At 46.3% G+C, this 18,505-nt stretch overlaps 1 protein-coding gene across 11 annotated transcripts in view; it reads right to left on the minus strand.

The window, feature by feature from the left end:
* RBMS3 (RNA binding motif single stranded interacting protein 3) overlaps positions 1 to 18,505 on the minus strand; it is a 1,053,558-nt gene that overhangs the window by 629,543 nt on the left and 405,510 nt on the right. For 2 of the 11 annotated variants that reach the window (XM_053260509.1, XM_053260512.1), the window contains exon 1: positions 3,304 to 4,233. The exons of 8 other annotated variants lie outside the window; for them this stretch is intronic. In XM_053260509.1, coding sequence (XP_053116484.1) covers positions 3,304 to 3,378 — 75 coding nt within the window. In that variant the 5' untranslated portion in view covers positions 3,379 to 4,233. Of the gene's footprint in view, positions 1 to 3,303; positions 4,234 to 18,505 lie in introns of those variants that run through there. One more of the 11 variants, XM_053260511.1, reaches the window with a different exon arrangement.

Raw genomic sequence — 18,505 nt, forward strand, 5'->3', positions numbered from 1 at the left:
TACAATAAATTATCCGGTGACTAGGATACATCCCCTTTTAAATATGCTTTGTACTTTGAAGCCTTTTTTAAAAAAATACAATGGCCACAACATGCATTTGCCTAGACTCAGATTCATAACATGCATTGGATAACTAGATCCTGTACCAGAGACTTGACCACAAGGTTAATACAATGCAATTCAAAATAATAGTCAGACAGCCCCACATCAGAAAGGAGAAGTTACATGACATTTTTATTAGCTTGCCATTAATTCATGGAACACAAAGACAGTTGTTTTTTTTAAAAAAAATACCTGCTCATTACATCAGATTAGATTTAATGTACCCCAGTCTTAACATCTATATTTTAATTTTTAAGACAAAACAATTTACATTTTGAGTGCTCAGATAATCAAACTGCATGAATTTTGCATTCCACCATAGATCTAGGATGTCTAACAGATAACTCATCATCATAGAACAATGGGTTAAATATGTATAGAATGTAAACCTTAAATATTGTAAACCTTGAAAGCCAAAATGCCATTAGGTCAACACAAGAATTCAGAGGAAAATTTTAAAGCTATATTGAAAAAGTCAAACTGTATTATGGAAGCTTCATGTGTTGCACATGCAATAACTCTATGCCATTTCTAAGAACTGTACTGCCACTAGAGTGTGTATTGATTTTCAAATGGGAGTTCATATTCTGATTGTATCATTTTTGTTGAGTTCATATTAATTGTAATCTTTCCAGTATGGCTAGAAAGTAATGTATTATTAAGTAATGCATTATCATATACTGTGATGGGAATGATAAGTGAGCACCTTTACACCATACATTTATTTGGTTACCAAAATATTAGCTTGACAGAAATGATGGGTCCTCTAAATGCTTTTTTTTTAAAGTCCCAGAAGCTGATGGATAGCTTTAAAGTAACAAAATCCAGATGCTGCCTGTCTGCACTGTTTTAAACTCTTTAGCAATATAGTACAAAAACATATATACAAGTCTGTTAATTTTATTACATATGCATTCTACAGAGAGTATTAAGCCGTGTGTGTGTGTGTCCAGTAATATATATGAAGAGGAGAGAACTTCATGCCCTATGTACAGATTTCTGCATCACAGTCCTAAACAGTCTATAACAATACATATATTTATAAATGGATCTCTCTGCCCACTTCAGTTGCAAAGAAGGGGAAAATAAAAATGTCATCACGCACAAAATAATTGTGTGTCGCTGTTTACCTTTTCAAAAGACAAAGTCTGTATTGTTGCTGTACATTTACAAATGGAGCCTCTCCCACTTTTAAAAATGGAAACCATGTAACATTTTTGAGACATGTCCCACATCTGTTAATGCAGGGATACTTAAAACTGTCCCCATGCAAAAAGACAGTGATCATTTTTGACTAATGCCCAAGGTTAGGTTTCCCCAAAGCGTATTTTGCAAAGTAGAAATGAGGAGTTCCAAAACAGCGAGACTGGCATCATTTAAACTACATGAGTAAAAGGCATGGAATGTCCAGTGGTTCTCATCAAGTACTTGAGGCTATTGTTCTTTCACCAAAAAAAAAAAAACTACACACAAAAACCCATAAATTGCTTCATGTCCTTGGCTTGCCAGGCTTTGAGAAATGCCATGTGTCTCATCCTCATTCACCCAAATAGTTAAAGCTATAGGCAACATAGCAGTCAAGCCAGCTACAGGCGGCTGCTTCTGAAGCAGCCGCAGTAGCAATATATACTAAATGGCCACACAAGTAAAATGCTATTTGAATCGACCTTGAACAGTGGCGGTGGTTGGGGGGGAGTGAAAACATTTTATTTTTATTTTTAAAGGATCTGACTTAGCACAAATAAATCTTGCACTGCAGTATACAAAACAAAATTGTGGTACCCAGGTTATCGGTGAGAAGGGTATCACATAGAGGCATCCTAATGTCCTCTCCAATGTTAACTATGGACATTATTGTTCTCATAATTAGTTAGTACATATTACAAGAGATCCAATGGGTAACATAAACTGAAAATTAATTTCCAAAGCAAAGAAAGTAAACTCAGCTGCAGAGAAGTGTGACAATCTTGCCCACACCCGTAACAGAAGTACCAACCATTCAGTCACCCAAAAAAGCATTTAGACCCTCATGTGTTTCAAGGGGCACTTCAGACTCTTAGAAGAACATTCACATGCTTTTAATCCACATTGCTGAGACCAAAACTTTAGGCTAACAATGCTTTAAGCTGTCCTAACAAAGACTTTGCAGGGTGTGGGGAAGGGAGCAGAGACAAAGCTTCCTTTTTGCAAAGTTCATCAGTAAAGGAGGTTGTCTTTTGCCAGGAAAAAGGAAACAGGGCAGCAGCAGCAGCAGGCAGCACAGAGGGGGGAAATATTTACAACTTATTATTTCATTTATTTCTGGTGCAGTGCACTTCAGTCTTATTAGCAATGAAGGCCTGCCTTGCCAAAGGCATTTCACACCCGCATGCATGAGATAAGAAAAGAAAGCAGCCCATGATCAAGATGGTGCATCTTCCTTTGCCCTCAAAGTAGTAGTGAGGACCTATTTCCAGACCTGAGAAGTCCTGATCATCCCATTATCAATACTGAATGACACACTTCCAAAAAAAAAAAAAAAAGCAGCTCAACGTGCAAGCACAAAACTCCCAAGGATTTTATTAGGTCCTTGATTTGCCCTCCCTTGACCCTGGCGGCATTCACAGACGTAGCAGATTAAAGTTGGGAGCGCCCACCTCGGCTCTCCAGACGCCTTTAAGCACCGAATGCATCGCCCAGATCACCTCCAGAGTCCTCTAACCCGCCAGGCGTATGGCTGACAATGGCCAGATGGGTCGGTCGCCAGCATCCTGGAGCCTCGAGCAGAACCAAGGGGGCTACCTGGGCATGAACGCTCCCTTTTCATGAAAGTCACACACACGTCTCCACCCCTTGCCTGTCCCCCCCAACAAGCAATTTAAAAACAAAACAAAAAACCACACACACACACACACACACACAATCTGGACTAAGCAGCCTGCTTTTAGGCGCACACAGCACACAATACAGACTGATAAATGTACGCTGACCTTGCCCATTTCTTTCTGTGAGCCACCCCACCCCAGGCTATTGTGCGGGCTATTCCTTCCACTCCTTCGTGCTCTGGCTTCAGGGGAAATGCCCAAGAGGGGAGAGAAAGCAAGGCTGTGCTTGACGCCAAGCAACTCTCCATCACCCACTAAGTGCCTGAATGGGATCCTATCGACACTGCTGGACAGCCTCAGGAAGTCCTGTCTTGCAGTGCACACGCACGCCACATACCTTGGTTTGGAGATAATGAGGGTAGTAGTAAGTGTACTGAGGGTACATTGGTTGCTGTTCCAAGCGTTTGCCCATGTAGCTGGAATCTTTATCTCCGATGCAGGGAACTCGTTGACAGGGTGTAGTGCCCCAGGCCTTTTCTTCCTCTTAAACCACTATTCCTGACAGGACTGGTGACTGAGGAGGCTTCTCTCTCTCTCTCTCCCTCTCTCTCCAGACTTCCTTGCCTTCTAACCGCTCGCTAGTTCCAAACCCAGCAAGAAAGCACACCAAAAAGAGATTGAATTTTTTTTTTAAAAAAAATTAAATTAAATTAAAAGGGGGAGATCAAAATACAGAAGGAGGAGGAGGAGGAGGAGAAGGGGGGGAAGAGAGCTTGCTTTGCTCTTCTCCACCCTCCTTCCCAACGCTGTGTCCCCCCCGCCTTGCTTGAGTCACGTCAACTGCCAAGGTCTGTAAAGGGGTGTGCGTGTGTGTGTGTGTGTATGTGTGTGTGCGCGAGTAGGGAGTCCTGTTGGAGGAATCAGGAAGCCAGGGTAACTCCAGATCTCTGCGGATCAGCTTCCTCTCCCTTTCTCAGAATCCCTCTCCCTCCAAAATCAAATATAAATATAAATATATTTAAAATAAAAATGGGGTGGGGTGGGGGTTAAAAAGAAAAAAAGAAAAGAAAAGGCGTCTGGCTTGCAACAGCCTAGTTGCTGCTGTCTCCCTTACGGAGTGGCATGGTGTGTAGTAGGGCTTGTCTTGTCTTTCATTCAAACCCCCTCCTTCCAGCCGGTGGGTGGAACTCCACAGCCAGCCTCTCCCTCGAGAAGCAGACGCAGTCCAGAAGGCTGCAGTATTTCCTCCAAGAAGCACTCGCCGCCGAGCTCCAGCCCCTGCTGCCAGCAAAGCCCCGCTTCCCTCTGCTGGCTATCGCAAAAAGCAGAGCCGTTTTACAGCGACGACGCTGCCGCCGCCGCCGTCGCCGCCGCTACCGAAACGCGGGGGGAACTTGGCGGTCGCCTTTCTCAGCCTCCCCCGCCCCGCGCTCCCGTTTGCAGACTCTTCCCAAAGTTCGCCACGGAAACAGCAGCGCCGGCACAATCTACCGCGACTCACGCTTCAGAGAGAAAGTGGACCGCGGCGGGCGAGTGGGGGGGGGGGGGGGCGGCGGTATGTCTGTCTCTTTAATAAGACTTCTCCCTCGCGCCCCCTGCCCTTTCCCCCCAAAGGCACTGGAATAGCTCGCGTTTACTGAACAAACTAGCGAGACTTTCTCCAAAGAGGATCCCTTAACATTAGCAGCAGTAGCTGGTAGTCAAGTGAAGCCCGAGTGGGTGGGGACCCTGCCTGCCTGCCTGCCTTTTTCACTTCAAATAATAATTAATTAATAATAAATAATATACAAGATCACAACATTATTTAGAAAGGTACTGAGAGCTTTCCTCCGAAGAGAATCTTTACAAAAAGCTGCCTCATGCAATAGCATCCAAACAGCAGACATAAGAACATAAGAACAGCCGTGCTGGATCAGGCCCACTGCCCATCTAGTCCAGCATCCTGTTTCGCACAGTGGCCCACCAGATGCCGCTGGAAGCATAAAGGCAGGAGTTGAGGGCATGCCCACTTCTGCTGTTACTCCCCTGCAACTGGTACTCAGAGGCATCCTGCCTTGGAGGCTGGAAGTGGCCTATAGCCCTCCGACAAACCAGTTGATAGACCTCTCCTCCATGAAGTTATCCAAACCCTTCTTAAAGCCATCCAGGTTGTTGGATGTCACCACAACTCATGGCAGAGAATTCCACAAGTTGATTGTGTGTTGTGTGAAAAAAAATTCCCATTTGCTGGTCCTAGATTTCCTGGCAATCAATTTCATGGGATGACCCCCATCTAGTGTTATGTGAGAGGGAGAAGAATTTCTCTCTGTCCACTTTCTCCACACCATGCATGATTTTATAGACCTCTATCATGTTTCCCCACAGTAGTTTTTTTTCTAAACTAAAAAGCCCCAGGTGTTGTAGCCTTGCATCATAAGAAAGGTGCTCTAAGCCACTGATCGTCTTGGTTGCCCTCTTCTGCACCTTTTCTAGATCTACAATGTCCTTTTTTAGATGTGGCTGCACCATCATTTTGTATAAGGGCATTATAATATTAGCTGTTTTATTTTCAATCCCCTTCCTAATGAGCATGGAATTGACCTTTTTCACAGCTGCTGCACATTGAGTTGACACTGTCAACGAGCTGTCCACCACAACCCCAAGATCCCTCTCCTGGTCAGTCACCAACAGCTCAAATCCCATCAACTTATACTTTAAGTAGGGTTTTTTGTCCCAATATGCATCACTTTACACTTGTCAACATTGAAGCACATTTGCCATTTTGTTGCCCACTCCCCCAGTTTGGAGAGATCCTTTTGGAGCGCCTCACAATCAGTTTTGGATTTCACTACCCAAAAGAGTTTGGTATCCTCTGCAAATTTGGCCACCTCACTGCTTACCCCTGCTTACCACTGCTCAAGGTTGACTTAGCCTTCCATCCTTCCAAGGTCGGTAAAATGAGTACCCAGAATGTTGGGGGCAATATGCTAAATCATTGTAAACCGCTCAGAGAGCTCCGGCTATAAAGCGGTATATAAATGTAAGTGCTATTGCTATTGCTAGTGCTATTGCTTCTAGATCATTTATGAATAAATTAAAAAGCACCAGTCCTAGTACAGATCTGTGGGGGACCCCACTTCTTACTTTCTTCCATTGTGAAAGCTCTCCATTTATACCTACCCTCTATTTCCTGTCTTTCAACCAGTTAGCAATCCACACATGTATTTGTCCTCTTATCCTAAGACCACTAAGTTTTCTCAGGAGTCTTTGATGAGGAACTTTGGTGAAAGCTTTTTGGAAGTCCAGGTATACTATGTCAACTGGATCACCTTGATCCACATACTTGTTGACACTCTCAAAGAACTCCAAAAGGTTTGTGAGGCAAGAATTACCTTTGCGGAAGCCATGCTGGTTCACTCCCAGCAGGGCCTGTTCTTCTATGTGCTTTACAATTTTATTGTAAAGGCACTGGAAAAGAAGTCCCTGAGAGATAAAATACTAATAACAAATCCTTTCAGATTACACACAGAGGTGCACCTAGGTCATTTTGGAGCCTGGACCTAAAGGCCTTTGGAGGGACCCCCCGCCCCATGCAAATTAAGCATCATCATGCTCCGCCAGGTGACCACGCCACCCCGGGTAGACTAAAGAGGATTTGGGTGCCCCCAGGGGCTGTGGAGGGGGTAAGAGCACCTCTGATTACACAGACAGATCACAGACAGGTGTTAGGGATGTGCACAGAACGAGTTCTTAGGCCGTTTATGGGCCTCCAAACCAGTTCGAATGACCAACAGTTCCACGTGTTCAAATGCCGGGGGGATTGGCTTTAAGGGCCTGGGGAGGTTGCTCTCACCCCTCCCTCTGCTTTCCCCCCGCCGGCACTCCATTTGCAAAGGTTCCATTGGGGCGGCAGAGTACCTCTCTGCCGCCCCATTGCCTCAGCGGATCCTATGTCAGCGGAAGTACCCATTGCGCCTGTGCACATTGGCGTGCATGCATGTCAGGCTCGTGAGCGTGCACTTCCACTGATGTAGGGTCTGATGAGGCAACAGGGCAGTAGGGAGGTACACTGCTGCCCCAACAGACCCTTTGCAAACGGAGCACTGGTGGGGGGGGAACAACAACAAATATTTATATATCGCTTTTCAACAAAAAGTTTCCAAAGTGGTTTACATAGAGAAATGAGAGAGAGAGAGGGAGAGAGATAGGCTGGATCTCTGTCCCTGAAGGGCTCACAATCTAAAAAGAAATATAAGATAGACACCAACAACAGTTACTGGAAGTACTGTGCTGGGGCTGGATAGGGTGTGAGAGCCCAGCCAGAGGCATCTTTACTCAGAAGTAAGCCCCACTGAGTTCAATGAAACTCACTCTCAAGTCAGTGAACATCATCCAGACTAGTTTGTCGTGACTAAGCACCACTGTAATCAATGGCATTAGTCATGACTGACAAGCCCTATTAATTCCAATGGGACTTAGTCATGACCAACTTGGTCTGCATGTTGCCCACCGGACAGAAAATAATGAGTTTAAGAGTTACTTTGGATGGGCAGCAGGCGACCTGGAATGAATGTACTGTGTTTTTCTCGTACTCCTGTTGACTTTTGTGTGCCTTGTATAAGAATTTCTTCATGAATTGCTACCATAGACAAATAATGGCGAACCTGCTGTATAGCATTCAGCCATTATCTTCATGAAGGACTCGTACAAGAAGATGCTCTCATAAGTTACTTTCATTTCAGCACTAAGCACATTTACTTGAAGGAAATTTCTTTATTTGAAGGCCATTTGTTTGTTTGTCTGCTTGCTTGCTACCTTTCTATGTCACCAAGAACAAATGTCTCCTTGTGGTTTGCAGAAAAAAACTAAAACCACAGATTAAAAGCAAACAATTAACACCAGTTAAAATAATATAAGAACAACAGTAGCAGCAGCAGTTACAAACAACAACAACAACAGTAAAACTACACCTACAGCTGATCAAAGGCTTGGTTAAACAAGTGTGTCTTTTAAAGGCTGCTAGAGCTGGTGAAGCTCTTACAACAGGGAAGAGGAGCCCATTCCAGAGTCTTGGGGTGGCTATGGAAAATGCCCAACCTTGAGTCACCACCACAGGTAGACTCTCCCACAGACTGTAATAAGCAGTGTGGATACTGAAGCAAAAGGCACTTTCTTAAAAACGCTGAGCCCAAGCTATTTAGGGCTTTATAGGTAATCACCAGCACTTTATATTTTGCCCAGAAACGTACTGGCAGCCTGTGTAATCAGGCTCATAGGGAGGCCAGCGGCAGCCCCCCCAGCCACGCCCCCTGTGTCTGATGTCAGATGCAGCGTCTGCATCTGATGACATCAGATGCAGGGGGCAGGGTTTTGCTCGAAAACGGGGCTGCATGCCCTGTTTCTGAGCAAATTCCCAACCAGCGCTGCATTCGCAGCACAGCTGGGAGCCGCTCTCCCTGCTTTAAAAGACAGAGATATGTGTTCCCGGCCAGGCTGGGAAGCTGGCAGAGGGCTAAGCTGCTCAAAACGGAGCAGTATGGCTCCCTTTTTGAGCAACTTAGCCCAGTGCCAGCTTCCAAGCCTTGTTGGAAATGCGTCTTCCTGCCTTTTAAAGCAGGGAGAACCATTCCCAGTTTGCGTGGAAACAGGGAGTGCGGCCACATTTGTGAGCAAATCTTTGCCCCCTGTGTCTGACGTGTGGTGCAGGGGGCGTGGCTGGGGCACGGGGTGCGGCCCCTGAGGGACGCGGCCCAGGTTCTTTGAACCCATTTGCTCAATGGAGGCTCTGCCTCTGAGTATAATGCTTTTAAAATAGGAGTAATATGGTCTCTTCGGGTTGTACCGGAGACCAACAGGGCTGCTGCATATTGTACCAATTGAAGTTTCCAAACTATGCATTGCAGTAGTCTAGTCTGGAGGTTGCAAGTAGGGATGTGCATGTGCTGTCTGTACACTCCCTTGCAGGGCAGGAAGGTGTACCTTTAAGATACACACCCCCCCGTTCAGTTTGGTCCGGGGGCGGGTTGTGTTTTTTTTTTTTAAAAAAAATTTTTTACACTTACCCCCTCTGGGGGAGTTGTCCAAGGTGGCAGCGGTGGGAGGGCTGTGGAGGTTCCCCCTCCCCCAGCTGGCCTCCCTTATTTATGGCAGCTCTTTGGCCTTTCCCCCTCGGAGTGGTGGCCATTTTGGAGGCTGCTGCGCCTGCACAATGGGCCTCTGCGTGGCCTGGGCCAGGCCACGCAGAGGCCCATTGCGCAAGTGCGCCGGCCTACAAAATGGCTACCACTCCGAGGGGGAAAGGCCAAAGAGCAGCCAAAGAGAATTAAGGGAGGCTAGTGCGGGGAGGGGGAACCTCCACACTCCCTCCCCACTGCCTTGGACAACTCTCCCAGAAGGGGTAAGTGTAAATATAAATATAAATATAAATATAAATATAAATATAAATATAAATATAAATGTGTGTGTGTGTGTGTATCCTGTTTCCCCGAAAGTAAGACCTAGCAGTAATTTCTGATGTACCGCTAATTGCCCTAGTGCATTTTGGGGGGCTAAAATTAATATAAGACACTGTCTTATTTTCGGGGAAACACGGGTATATATATATTACATTAAAAACAAAACAAAACTCAGAGGTGGTTTGGTTCGACTCCAAACAGTCAAACTGAACCAGTTCGATGTTGAACATGTTCAACATCAAACTGGTTTGCACATCCCTATTCAGTGCAAAAGACCAAACCAAGTGTATGACCAGCAGTATGTGTAGGTCCTGAGACCAACTTCAATTACAGTAGGTTCTAAACAACCAGCATGCCCAGGACTGCAGACCTAGTTGTAAAACAAGAAGATGGGAGGAGAGCTGGTTTTGTAGCAAGCATGAATTGTCCCCTCTGCTAAGTAGAGTCCACCCTGGCTTGCATTTAACTGGGAGACTAAATGTGAGCACTGTAAGATCTTCCCCTTAGGGGGTGGGGACGCTCTGGGAAGAGTATCTGCGTGCTTGCATGCAGAAGGTTCCAAGTTATCTCCCTGACATCTCCAGACAGGGCTGAGAAAGATTTCTGCCTGTAACCTTGGAGAAGCTGCTGCCAGTCTGTGTAGACAATACTGAGTAGATGGACCAATGGTCTGACTTCCTATGTTACTATGACCAGGATCTGTTTATATTACACCTTGTAATAAGCCTTCCCAAGACATTTTGAGTTTCCGGAAATCAGCTTTATGCTGATTTCATAAGCATATTTACTTCATTGGGACTTACTACTGAATAACCATGTCTAGGATGGAGCTAAATAAATTAGCCCAATCAGAATCTTCATTCCTTACCCATGTATGTATCAGCCAGTTTGGACAATACCAAGAACCAGCATAGCATAGTGTTGGACTAGGACCGAGAAGACCCGAGTTTGAATCCCCATTCAACCATGAAACTCACTGGGTGACTCTGAGCCGGTCATGTATCTCTCAGTCTAACCTACCTCACAGGGTTGTTGTGAGGATAAAAATAAGCATGTTCCTCAGAGGAACAGCAGGATAGAAATGTTAAACAAACCAACTCTGAGTGGCAACCCTCCATATGAGGAAAAGTGTGTGGGGGGATGCCACTCTGACCCCACACCCACACAGTCATTTGGGGTCAGAATGTCTAAGCTGGTCCTGAACTGTGTGATATGGGGCCAGTTTGGACATTCTGGACATGCATGGTCATGTGGCTGCATGGCCAGCATACCATCAGGTGTGTGGTATTCAAAGCAGCGCACTCTTGCTTTTCCTCTCATGACTGTTCGCCATTTAGATCGTGTATGCATACTCACTAGTTTTCAAGATTCCGTCATATGTCATACTTTAGTGTGTCCAAGACACAGCTGAAAATACATGACTATGCTGGTTGTCATTTACTCCTATGGGAAGCAGGGAAGCATTGTGTTAAAAAAAACACTTGTATGAGGGCAAAGCTTGCCTTCTACCCTGATAGTGTGTTGCATGGCCCCACTAATTTGCCTGGGCATACAGTGATAAACTATACCTAGCCCCTGGAGTCCCACATCAAGCAATTTTTTTCAGACCAAAAGCTGCTTACAATGTCATTCCAAAAAGAGTAAAGGTATGTGGCTCTAAAAAGCATACATGCTTATGCAAATATGTACTCATCCTTTCACAAAGGCTTGACTACTCCAGGCTTGACTACTGTAGGGATGTGCACGAAAGGTTGTTTGGCACGGCGGGGGTAGGGCTTTAAGGGCGGGGGAGAGTGTACTCACCCCCCCCGCCGCATTTCCCCCGCCGGCGCTCTCGGAATTAGAAGCCCCTCGGGACGGCAGCGTTCCTCCCTGCCGTCCCGTTGCCCCCGTCGGCCGGAAGTGGCCGGAAGTCCCGTTCGCGCGTGCGCCCGTCGTGCACGCGCGCGGCCATACACGCGCGCGCACGACGGGCGCACGCGCGAACGGGACTTCCGGCCACTTCCGGCCGACGGGGGCAACGGGACGGCAGGGAGGAACGCTGCCGTCCCGAGGGGCTTCTAATTCCGAGAGCGCCGGCGAGGGAAATGCGGCGGGGGGGGGTGAGTACACTCTCCCCCGCCCTTAAAGCCCTACCCCCGCCGGCGCCGAAACGCCGAATCGCCCCCACCACCCGAAACGTTTCGGCGGCCTTTTCAATGGCCGCCGAAATGTTTCGGGCTCAAGCCTAGACTACTGTAATGCACTCTACATGGGGCTGCCTTTGTACGTAGTCCCAAAACTACAACTGGTACAGAATGCAGCAGCCAGTTTGGTCTCCGGGACAACCTGAAGGGACCGTATAACACTGATTTTTAAAGAATTCCCCGGGCTGCCAATATGTTTCCGAGAAAAATATCAAGTGCTGATTATTACTTATAAAGCCCTGAACAGTTTATATCAAGGGTACTTAAGAGAGTGCCTTCTTTGTCATGAACCCTGCTGCCTAAAGATCGTCTGTGGAGGTCTGGTTACGGTTGCCACTAGCTTGTCTGGTGGAGACAGAGGGCCCAACCTTTTCTGTGGCTGCCCCAGGGGCTTTGGAATGCATTCATTGTCAAAATAAAAGCATCTCCATCTCTGATTGCTTTTAAAAATCCCTTTAAGACACACCTGTTTTCTCAGGCATTTAATTAAAACTAATTTTAAACTGTTTTAATCTCTGAAATTGTTTTAATTGGGTTTTTTTTTCCTGTGGATGTGTTTTAATTGTTTTATTTTCATATTGTAACTTGGATTATGTACACCACCTAGAAAAAAATATATATATAACAGGTGGTCTGTCTATCTATCTATCTATCTTTCTGTCTATCATATTTATATACCACCTGATATGTGTATCTCTAGGCGGTATACACAATTGAAAACACAACAAATATAAAACATAGTAATAACAGTTAAAACAATTTCACAGAATAAGAAGTTAAAACAATCTCATGAGAACAAATAAGAACAAATTATACAATTTAAAATTAGTCTCAGTTCAGAGCCCGAGAGAACAGATGTGTCTTAAGGGTCTTCCTGAAAAACAAACAGAGCAGGAGATGCTCTTATTTTAACAGGGAGCATATTCCAAAGGCCCAGGGCAGCCACAGAGAAGGCCTGGTCCTGAGTCGCCACTGAGTGAGCCAGTGGCAACTGTAGCCGGACCTCTCTTGATGATCTTAATAGGTGACAGGCTTCATGACAGAGAAGGCGCTTTCTTAAGTACCCTGGACCCAAGCCATTGAGGATTTTATAGGTAATAACTAGCACTTTGTATTTCACTCAGAAACATATCAGCAGCCAGTGCAGTTCTTTAAAAATCGGTGTTATATGATGCCTTCGGGTTGTCCCAGAGACCAGTCTGGCTGCCTCATTCAGTACCAATTGTAGTTTCCGGAGAATGTACAAAGGCAGCCCCATGTAAATTAGATTACAGTAGTCAAGCGTGGAGGTTACCAGCATATGCACCATTGTTTTAAGGTCATTTACCTCCAGAAATGGACGTAGCTGATGTATCAGCCAAAGCTGATAAAAAGTGTTCCTGGCTATTGCCTCAACCTGAGAAACCAGAGAGAGTTTTGGATCCAGGAGCACTCCCAAGCTTTGTACCTGATCATTCAGGGGGGATGTAACCACATCCAGAACAGGCAGATCTAAACCATCTCTCGGGTCCTGACCCTCACCCTCCCAATCAGTATCTCCATCTTGCTTGGATTCAGCCTCAGTTTGTTCTCTTTCATCTAGCTCATTACCGCCTCCAGGCAGGCATTTAGAGAAGTTATGCCATTTCCTGATGAGGTCAATATGGAAAAACAGATCTGGGTGCCTTCAGTATATTGATAATACCCTGCCAAACCTCCTGATGATCTCTCCCAGCAGTTTCATGAGCACTGGAGACAGTATTGAGCATTTTGGAACTCCACACTTTAGTTTTTACTTTGTAGCATAGCAATCTCTAAGTGACACTATCTGGAATCTACCAGAGAGGTAGGAACGGAAGTACAGAACCACTGTAAAACAGAGCCACCCAATCCCACCTCCCTCAGGAAATCCAGAAGGATTCCATAGTCAAAGGTATCAAAAGCTGCTGAGAAATCCAAAAGGTAGGTGTGTGAGATATATATATGGGACAGTCATAAATAAATACAGAAATTATTAGACCAACAGACATAAATGAATACATATTTTTCAAAAATACAGGAATTGGCAAACTAGTTTGAACAGAACCATAGCGAGTACAAAAGCGACTGTGTGTACGGGGGCGATGACAGCTCTCCAATACCACTTTCTAAGTCCCTGAAAAGCTATTGTCCATACCCAGTCTGTGCGTGCAGACTCCTTTACACTGTCACTCTCTTCATAGATCTATCTTCAGCTTTGCTGACCGTGATTTATACGTTTCAAAAAGAAAGAAAAAAGAAAAGCAACACTGCAGTGGCTTCTTTGTTTTTATTTAAATCACATGTAATACTCCAGCGGGACTGTTGTCAGCTGCTATATTATCAAGCAAATCGTTTCGGGGCGGGTGGGGTGGGAATCACTTCTTTTTTAAACAAAGGGGACACTTCTCAAGGCTTGGTAGGGCTAAAATTAGACCTGCCAGCTGTGTTTTGGTTTGTGGGCACATGCCCGCACGTGATGTGGGCATGCAAACATCACACTCTGCTCTACATTGTCAGTCTGCTGTTATGGTATGCATGCAAGCATGGCATTGACTTGAGCAAAGTTTCCTTAAATATCCACATAATATGACTGTTTCAACAACCAGAGAGGCAGGCTAACTATATGATAGTTCAGCACACCTTCCTGCAAATTCATTGTTTTGCACTGAATAATTATAATTACAAACTTAAGATCACCCATCATTTATACCTTCGGTGTCCTCCTGACCATTAAAAGTATTACCCCTGCTGTCTTGGCAAAGAGGCACCTTTTAATGTGCTGGTTCTCCTTATTTAGCAGGGGGAGACTAACTGGCCCTCTCCACCCCCAGCCCAGTATCTCCAGTAACTGTTGCTGGTGTCTATTTTGTGTTTCTTTTTAGAGTGTGAGCCCTTTGGGGACAGGGATCCATCTTATCTATATTATTAATTCTCTTAGCCAACCATGGGGATGTGTGTCAAGCTCTTTGCAGTGGAAGGATGCATTTCAAGCTCTTCGCGGTGGAACTCTCGAAAGGTCGCACAAGAGTTCCGACCACGGTAATGGAGGTGGAGGTGGGCCAGCCTGGCCCTGGGAGGCGGCTGGGCCGTCAGGAAAAGGAGGCAGTGGGTGGCGGTAGAGCCGCGCCGCCAAGAGCAGCCTGGCTAGGCAGGCGACGGAGCTGCGCCGGGCTGAGAAGGAAAGCGCTGCCGGTGGCCGGGGATGAAAAGCTGAGAAGACTGGGGCAGAAGTCGGGAGGGAGGGCAGGATTGACTGGGGCAGAAGGCAGGAGGGAGGGCAGGAGAAACCGGGGCAGAAGGCGGGAGGGCGGGAAGGAGAGACCGGGGCAGAAGGAGGGAGGGAGGGCAGGAGAGACCGGGGCAGAAGGCGGGAGGGTGGGCAGGAGAGACCGGGGCAGAAGGCGGGAGGGCGGGAAGGAGAGACCGGGGCAGAAGGCGGGAGGGCGGGAAGGAGAGACCGGGGCAGAAGGCGGGAGGGTGGGCAGGAGAGACCGGGGCAGAAGGCGGGAGGGTGGGCAGGAGAGACTGGGGCAGAGGGCGGGAGGGCGGGAAGGAGAGACTGGGCAGAAGGAGGGAGGGCGGGAAGGAGAGACCGGGGCAGAAGGAGGGAGGGAGGGCAGGAGAGACCGGGGCAGAAGGTGGGAGTGAGGGCAGGAGAGACTGGGGAGGGAAGGAGAGACAGGGCAGAAGGCAGGAGGGAGGGCAGGAGAGACTGGGGCAGAAAGCAGGAGGGAGGGCAGGAGAGACTGGGGCAGAAGGCAGGAGGGCGGGCAGGAGAGACTGGGGCAGAAAGCGGGAGGGAGGGCAGGAGAAACTGGGGCAGAAGGCGGGAGGGCGGGAAGGAGAGACTGGGCAGAAGGAGGGAGGGCGGGAAGGAGAGACTGGGCAGAAGGAGGGAGGGAGGGCAGGAGAGACCGGGGCAGAAGGCAGGAGGGTGGGCAGGAGAGACCGGGGCAGAAGGCGGGAGGGAGGGCAGGAGAGACCGGGGCAGAAGGCGGGAGGGCGGGAAGGAGAGACTGGGCAGAAGGCAAGAGGGAGGGCAGGAGAGACCGGGGCAGAAGGCGGGAGGGTGGGCAGGAGAGACCGGGGCAGAAGGCGGGAGGGAGGGCAGGAGAAACTGGGGCAGAAGACGGGAGGGAGGGCAGGAGAAACTGGGGCAGAAGGTGGGAGGGCGGGAAGGAGAGACTGGGCAGAAGGAGGGAGGGAGGGCAGGAGAGACTGGGGCAGAAGGCGGGAGGGAGGGCAGGAGAGACTGGGGCAGAAGGCGGGAGGGAGCGCAGGACAGACTGGGGCAGAATGTGGGAGGTAGGGCAGAAGAGATGGGGCAGAAGGTGGTGGGGAGGGGGGAACTGCTGTCTCCTAAGAGCACACAGATGCTCTGTGTGGGTTCAGCTAGTTTATTTATTATTTCTCTGTGAAAACTGCCCTGAGCCATATTTGGAAGGGCGGTATAGAAATCGAATGAATGAATGAATGAATGAATGAATGAATGAATGAATGAATAATATTACTTGGAAGAGAATAGGTTCCGCTGAGATTTATTTAAAACAATGCATTTGGTATGGGGGTATAAATTAAATTTGCTAAGTGTATTACCATTCATGCCCACAAAACCATGATAAATAGGTCCCCAATTCACTGCCAAACCAAGGGCTCTCACAATAAGTTCATAGCTGAGGTGAGATTTCAGCAGCATCTACTAGATTAGCAGTTTTAAGCTTTTTGTTGTATTACAGAACCCTATATGTGCTCCTTCTTTGCAGACTACAGATTTTTCTTACATCACAGTTACTGTGTGAAATGCCATTAAAACCCCCCACTTATTTTCCATTTCCCCCCATTTTTTATAATACCATTTGAAAGTCCTCTGAAGGAAAATGCAAACCCTTCTGCACTCTAGTGCACCTGTATTAGACGCAAGAGGGGAAGGGGCAGGTTGATACGTTTGCACATGTTCTGACTCACTGAAATTTGTATTGGTTAAGATGCATCACTATTTAATGCTGAAAGGAGTGTCTGTTCTCTGCAGAGGAACAGTTCCCTTGACTCCATATATTGGGTTCAGCTGCACTAAAGTGCAGGAGGCTTCAGTTTTAATTTGACATTTGTCACAGTTTCCATTAGAAGAAATGCCTTCAGCATTTCCTCTGTTTCTATACAGACACCATTAAAGTAAAGTGTAAAAGCGGCATTCCATGATTACAAGCTCTGAATTAATATACAGTGAATCATACAATCTGAACTATATGTGCAATCTTTCTTAAATCTGTCACCGAGAAACTAAGTGACAAGTAACACAATCTCACAAAACTTCATGCAACTCCATTGGGAAGTTACTGAGACACAGGCATTTCAAAACTTAAGAAGCTAGGGAGTGAAACTAGCTTCTTAGAGGTCAGTTATTATGACCTCTGATTCTCAATATAATAGGTTTATTAACGGAAGAATCACAGCACAGCACGTCTCAAATGGCCTGAAATGATTCTCCCCAGTGCCAGTAGTACCCAGTACCTGCTCTTCCCTTAGCTGTGTAGACCAACTGATCCACTACAGAAAGGTGAGTGGTGTGTCTCATTTTATCCTTATTCAGTTGGCTAACACAATGTCCTTTGCATGTTTACTATAGAGTAAGTCATACCATTAACAAGGCAAGAGTAATGGGAAAATCCCTGTAAAAGGGTGGTGGTGGGTGTTACAATAGAAAAACTTTAAAAAACTGGGTAAGGGGTTAATGGAAAAATTCTTGAACTGACAGGAGGAATCCTTTTTCAAAAGGCAGGGAAGGAACAATGGAAAAATACTTTTTGAAATGGGGGAGAAGGAATAATTAAACAATCTATGTAAAAAAAAAAGAAGGAAAAAAAAACAACCCTCCCTCCCACCCACCCCCACCATCACATATACACAGAGGTGCTTTTACCCCTTCACTTTGGGGCCGAAGTCCAGGGCCTCCACACACCCCGGGGCCCCCAAATCCTCTGTAGTCTGTCCTGGGTGATGTGGTTTGTGCCCTCAAGGATCTAGGTGTTAAAAAATAATGCTTAACTGGCAGCGGGGGACCTCTAAAGACATTTAGGTCCAGGCTCTGAAATTACCTAGGTGCACCTCTGCATATACACCCAACTTACACAGTGTGTTCATATAACTCTGATATTTTCTACAGTATCCCTTAGGTGAAAGAATCTGTTAGAATATTTAAATATGTATATTTAAAAAACCTCTCCCCTCCTACTTTGCAGACAATACATCACAAAAGAGACAGTATTTTTATTTATTTACATGTACATCCCTCTCCTCCTCCAAGGCGTTCAGAGTAGTTTACATGATTATATTTATCCTCACAACAATTCTGTGAGGTAGGTTAAGTTGAGATATAAGTGATAGGTCCAGAGTTATCCAGTGAGTTTAATGGCTGAATGGGGATTTGAACTTGAGACTCCCTGGTACTAGTTCAACCACTATACCATGCTAACTGGTAACCATTAAGCAGAAGCCTGTGGTTTCAACAGAGAAGTGTATTCTGTGTATGCTCAGAGGCATTGTCCTCTGTTGACTGCTTTAACAGTAGTTTCTATCTTTCTTTCTGTGCTGTCTACCAGTAAGTAGAAACATCTTTGTATCTTGTCTCCCATTGGATGTACTGTACAATAACAGCTTTTACAATGTACAACTATAGTGAGCAGGGACATTAAGAGGAAAACACCAATATGTGATTAAACATGCCACCACTGTATTAAAACATTAGCAATCTAATAGGAATATGGAGAAGGTACCTATAACTCCTCCTTAAGAGTTGCTAAAGGATGCTGGTACAATGGCTATATAAGCAATGCATTTGGCACTAGTCCTATGAACCCAATTGGTGTATTTTGAATTGTTAATCTATTTTTCTTCTCTAGAGAGAAATATGAGTCACCTTAAGTGGCGCAGCGGGGAAATGCTTGACTAACAAGCAGAAGGGTGCCGGTTCAAATTTCCA

This window comes from Hemicordylus capensis, chromosome 6 (assembly GCF_027244095.1).
Source record: "Hemicordylus capensis ecotype Gifberg chromosome 6, rHemCap1.1.pri, whole genome shotgun sequence".
NCBI lineage: Eukaryota > Metazoa > Chordata > Lepidosauria > Squamata > Cordylidae > Hemicordylus > Hemicordylus capensis.